General features: G+C 48.1%; 1 protein-coding gene across 5 annotated transcripts in view; it reads left to right on the top strand.

Annotated features, from left to right (window-relative positions):
- Rbms2 (RNA binding motif single stranded interacting protein 2) overlaps positions 1–5,894 on the top strand; it is a 66,157-nt gene that overhangs the window by 52,894 nt on the left and 7,369 nt on the right. For all 5 annotated transcript variants that reach the window (XR_003376724.1, XM_026778018.1, XM_026778020.1 and 2 more), the window contains 4 exons: positions 3,923–4,002; positions 4,090–4,199; positions 4,435–4,481; positions 4,610–4,703. Coding sequence is in view for 4 of the 5 variants with exons in the window: in XM_026778018.1 (XP_026633819.1) it covers positions 3,923–4,002; positions 4,090–4,199; positions 4,435–4,481; positions 4,610–4,703 (331 nt within the window). In the remaining variant the exon portion in view is untranslated. The remainder of the gene's footprint in view (positions 1–3,922; positions 4,003–4,089; positions 4,200–4,434; positions 4,482–4,609; positions 4,704–5,894) is intronic.

A 5,894-nucleotide genomic window follows, 5' to 3' on the forward strand; every position in this document is an offset into this window, starting at 1 on the left:
CCCCTGCTCACATGCCCCCAAGTCCCCCATCCCCTGCTAACACACCCCCAGGTCCTCCCACCCCCTGCTCACATGTCCCCCAAGTCCTCTGATTCCTGCTCACAGGCCCCTCAAGTCCCCCATCCCCTGCTCACACGCCCCCCAGGTTCAGAGCCCATGTATCTGATAGAATAGGGAGTATTAAGCTGGCCAGGGCTACCCTGCTTGAGACAGACTGGCGATGTTGCTCAGTTGATAGAGTGCTTGATTCGTATGCATGAAGCCCCAGTTTGACCTCCAACACGAAATAAGATGGGTATGCGGTGATGTGCTTCCCTGTAATCTGGGCACTCAAAACGTGGAGGCTGGAGGATCAAAAGCTCAAGGGCGGACTGGAGAGACAGCTAAGAGGTTAGCACTGGCTGCTCTGGTCCCGAGTTCAATTCCCAGCAGCCATATGGTGTCTCACAACCATCTGTAATGAGCTCTATGAGATCTGGTGCCCTCTTCTGGCCCGCAAGCATACATGTAGGTAATAAATAAAAGGTCAAGGTCAATTTGGGTCAGGAGACCCTATCTTCAAGATAAAAACAAAAACTGTTTGGGTGTCGTATATACCCTTAGGCTTGGAAGGCCAGAGCAAGAAAGTCACAATTCCGAGGCTGACCTGGGCTACTTAGAAAGTTCAGAGTTGATTTTATTAAGAGCCTGTCTCAGAAACAACAGCGGAAGCTGAACAAGGTCTGAGCTGTAACTGGGTGGGGTCACTTGGGGTTCAAGGCCAGCCAGGATGACAGTGAGGTTCTCCAAATAAATACATAAAATATTAAAAATCAAACAAGCGAGTTTAACTTGAAATGAGATTCTGATACTTGTGGGGGGGTTGTTTTTGTCATTTGTTTTTTTCAAGACAGGGTTTCTCTGTGTAGCTCTGACTGTTATGGAACTTACTCCGTAGACCAGGCTGGCCGAACTCACAGAGATCCGCCTGTCTCTGCCTCCCAAGTGCTGGGATTAAAGATGTGCATCATCACTGCCTGGCTGATACTTGTTTTCAGCTCAGAAAATACGGTGCTAAATGGTCTGAGCCCTTTGTGTTTCAGCCTCCCTTAGTCAGTGATTCCGAGACTGATGTAAACTGGGTATGGTGGCCACCCTTTAACCCTAACATTTGGGAGAGAGGCAGGAGGAGAGGGAGCCCTTAGACAACATGAGACCTATCTTAAAGAACAAAACATCCCTCCACCTCCCCCCCTTTTTTTGTAACTAATAGAGGTTTTGGTTAGAAAAAAAATTAATAAGCTCAAACTGAGTAGCGCCACCTAATGGCAATTCCCAGTATGACAAGATGAAAATTCACTGGGCTTGGGTCCATTGCTTTTGAAACACATTTTCTTTTACTTTTTTAATTTTTATTTGATTTTTTTTAAAAAAAACTGAAACATGATATGGTCTTGCTGTGAAGCCCAGTCTGGCTTTGAACTTGAGATTCTCTTGCTTCAGCCTCCTAAATACTGGAACTACAGACTTGGGCCACTGTGCTGAGCTCATGTCTCCTCGAGGGCAGATGCTCTTAGCTCATGGCACCCTTAGTTAGCATAGCACCTCCTCCTCCATGCCAGAAGAAATAGTCAACACGTCAGGTCATTACACAGTCAGACAGTTTGGGGTAGACTTTTTGGGGGGTTAGGATGAGGTGTGCTTGCACCAGTATGTGGGTGTCAGCCTCACATCTGGCCTCTCTGCATGTGCTGGGGACTGAATGCAGATCTCCTCACCCCTGTGCCTGTTTGTTTTCTTTGCAGTAAGGCTAAAACCCCAGACTTCCATCATGCTAGGCATGCAGTATGCCACTGAGCTACATCTCTGTCCTTTTGACTTTTCATTTTGTGACATCATCTCCCAGTTTGGTCTTTGTTGCTGTGATAAAATCCCCCGACGAAAGACAACTTAGGAGAGACGTTTATTTCCGCTCATGGTTCTTGGTTGTGGTTCATCTCGGGAAAGTCAGGGTGAGAACCCAGCTAGTCCAGTCACGCCCACAGTCAAGACAAGAGAGCAGCTGGCTACGGTGATGCTTGCTGTCAACCCAGCACTCCAGAGGCACAAGTAGGTGGAGATTAGGCATGGTCTATATAGTAAGTTCCAGACCAAAAAGGCTTACATAGTGAGACTCTGTTAAACAAAACAAAATCCACAGCAGAGTGAACTCACGTATGCTCACCTGCCTGGTTACACGGTTTAGGGTTCCCTGACTAGGGAATTGGTGCCACCCATGTGAATTAACTGAAGACTGTCCCCTGGAGACACTGAGATTTCCCAGGGAGTCTGGGTTGTGTCTGGTTGACAAAGCTGACCATTCCACAGGGTCTCAAACGCTGACCAGACTGGCCTTGGCCCTACTCTGTAGCTAAGGTAGATTTTGAATCCCACCTCACCTGTAGCTGGGACTAAAGGACGGTCAGTGTCTGTTTATCCATTTATATTTCATTACATTTTATTATTTCATGAATTTGTGTGTCTCTACGTGTGGGTGTGCTATGGCAGGAGGATGCAGGTCACATGACAACTTTTAGGGATCACTTTTCCTCTTTGACCATGAGGGTTCCAGGGATTAAGCTCATGTTGTTAGACTTGACAAGAGTGACATCAGATTCTGCAGGCTCCTTGACCTGCTGAGCATCTTGCCAGCCCGAGGGCAGAGCTACTGAAATCCCAGCTAGCGTGGCTCGTTAAAGCAAGGTCCCATTTCAGAACTGTGAAGCAAGCTGGCCTGCGGGTCCTGTATCCAGTGCACATTTGAGGGGCAGAGACGGGCATCTTCCGAGCGTTCTCACGTACGGCTTTGGGTGGTGCACAGCCACCGGCACCCACATTTCAGTTCTTTCTCTGTCCCCTTCCCCTTTGTGAGCCCTCCCCCCGCCCCCTTTAAAAAGCACTTATTTATCAACTGTTGGGGAGAGAGCTGGCTCTTAGGTGGAAGCCAGAGGACAGCTCACAAGAGTCAATTCTGTGTGGGTTCTGGGGTCATTCAGGTCATCGGGCTTGGCCGTGGTACCCAGTGAGCTAGCTCACAGGCTGCATGAGCTCCTCACTGCCAATCATAACAGTGTGCCACAGATAATTGGGCCTTGATAATTATTGCCAGAAATAAAAAATATTAGCAAAATCATTGCGTGTGCAGTTTCCTCAAATAAACAACTGAAACTTATTTATTTTCGAGGCATGGTCTCTCTGTGTAACTTTGAAGCCTGTCCTGGAACTAGCTCTTGTAGACCAGGCTGGCCTCAAACTCAGAGATCCGCCTGCCTCTGCCTCCCGGAGTGCTGGGACTAAAGGTGTGTGCCATCACTGCCCGGTGAGGAATTTTTTCTTTTAATGGTTCAGTAGCCACTTGCAAACAATTTTAAATTTGTCTTGTGTGTACATACGTGCACGTTTGTGTGTGTGTACAGCATGTGTTGAGGTCAGAGGACAGCCATCAGAGTTGGCTCTCTCCTACCATCACGTGGGTTCCAGAGATGGAACTCAAGTTGCTGGGCCTGCTGGAAGGCGCCTTTCCCCCTGAACCCCTCATCTGCCCTCTTAGGAATTCTACAGTAAAGGGCCAGGGACGCACCCAGTCAGTAAGGTGTTTGCTTGTCGCAGCTGCATCGCCCCTGGCTCTGTCTTTAGTACTGCATAAAAGTCGGGCATGGTGGAGCATTTCTGCAACTGCAGCACTGAGGCAGGAGCATTCGAGGCCAGCCAGGAGCATACACATACTCTGTCTTAAAAACAAACAAAAAAACGAAACGCGGCTGCCTGAGATGAACACGTGTGACAGGAACTCCATGTGTGTACCACATAAAGCTTCTGGAGTATGCATGGGACTAGGGACTGAGTGTGTGGAACACGTGTGTACTCTGCACAGGGAGAGCCTCACCTCTCATATGCTTCTTAGGATGGAGTCCACAGAGATGTGTGAAGCCGTCATCACCCACTTTAACGGGAAGTATATCAAGACGCCCCCTGGAGTGGCAGGTGAGTCGTCTGGGACTCAGGCTGGGGCCATGGAGGAGCGTGCCAAGTGTGATGGTCCAGCATCTGTCTGCTTTGTTCTCTCGCCAGCACCATCTGACCCCCTGCTCTGCAAATTTGCTGATGGCGGGCCAAAGAAACGCCAGAACCAAGGAAAATTTGTGCAAAATGGACGGGCCTGGCCAAGGAATGGAGACATGGTAGACAGACCTCTGAGGAAACACAAACCCTGAAGGCATTCACGTGGGGTGGCAATGGCCCTCGGCTTGGTTTCTGTGTGCTTAGGCGGCTCTCGAGAGCAATCTGTAACTGCGGGCTGCTGGGTGTTTCCTCGCTCTTCGGTGCAGATTTGCAACCTGCAGAGTTCCAAAACCCCGTAGTGGGACTTGTGGGTACTCTGGGCTCAAAGTAAGAACCCTGTGTTCTTTCTTATAGGGCGGTATGGCCTTGACCTATGACCCCACCACAGCTCTTCAGAATGGGTAAGGATGTGTCAGTCACCTGAAAATGTCCAGACGCATGTTCAGGCATTTGGGTGTTTCATTTTGATTCTCAAAGAGCAGGTAGTGGATGGAGGGGGCTTCCTCCCTGAGCAAAGCCTTTCCCACAGGTTCTACCCAGCACCATACAGCATTGCCCAGAGCAGGATGCTCGCTCAGTCAGCGCTCTCCCCATATCTCCCATCTCCTGTGTCCTCCTATCAGGTAAGGCGTGTTTGCCCCCTATTGTCTAAGTCAAAAAATAGGAAGCTTTTCTATATTGTACACATAAAAAATGTTATGTAAGAGCATAACGTGTGACGTATGTGTGTATATAAATAGCATGTATCCCTACATGTGTATCCGCTCATACATACAGTGTGTATGTATATATATAAACACTTTTAGAGGCATCCTCATGAGCTCGGCATGGTGTTGCACACCTCGAATCCCAGCACTTGCGAGGCCAGCCTGTTCTTATATAGGACAGCCTGGTCTGCCTCAAAAGAAAAGCCATCCTCTTTCTGTTTTTACCGCCCCACAAGTAAAGGCAGCTTTGCACCCTACGACGGACACTCTCATGTTGATGAAAACAGATACACAGGGCTTCGGCAGAAACTTCCTTTATAAATATAACCATATTTAACATATATTGTCACTCTCACATTTTTAAGTCCTTTTACTTTAGTGTGTGTTTTGCTTCTATGTATGTACATATGTATATTTCATGTGTGCCTGAGGTCAGGTGTTGGATCCCCTGAAACAGATGCCTGTGAGCCACAACGTGGGTGCTAGGAATCAAACTAGGGTCCTCTGGAAGAACAACAGGTGCTCTGAACTGCTGAGCCATCTCCCATCCCTCAATACCTTTTTGAAAAATAACATTTATTCTCATTCTAGGTGTTTGTGTAGGTCAGAAGACAACGTGTGGCAGGTTCTCTCCCTCCACCTTGGGCTTCTAGGGATCTAATTCAGGACTTAAGATCTGGTGGCAAACGCCGTGTCCTGATGAGCTAGTGCACCACCCTTCTGTGTGTGGCCCTGGCTGTCCTGAAACTTGCTCCATAAGCCAGGCTGGCCTCCAACTCAGAGATCCACCTCTCTCTGTCACCTGAGTGCTGGGATCACCCAGCCCTTAGCTTACTTTTAACTTGTTTTGTCTGACTTATAAGTTCCCAATATTTAAAAATAGTTTGTTCTTTTCTCTTTTTTTGGTGGGGTGGGAGCGTATTTCAAAACAGGGTTTCTCTATAGCTTTGGAGCCTGGGCTGGAACTAGCTCTTGTAGACCAGGCTGACTTCAAACTCAGAGATTCTCAGAGTCACAGAGACTGAGAGCTGTCTACTCCAATTTTATATTCTTCTCTAGTGCTGGGATTAAAGATGTGCACCATTACTGCCCAGTTTCTTTTCTCTC

Source organism: Microtus ochrogaster, unplaced genomic scaffold (genome assembly GCF_000317375.1).
Source record: "Microtus ochrogaster isolate Prairie Vole_2 unplaced genomic scaffold, MicOch1.0 UNK99, whole genome shotgun sequence".
Lineage (NCBI taxonomy): Eukaryota > Metazoa > Chordata > Mammalia > Rodentia > Cricetidae > Microtus > Microtus ochrogaster.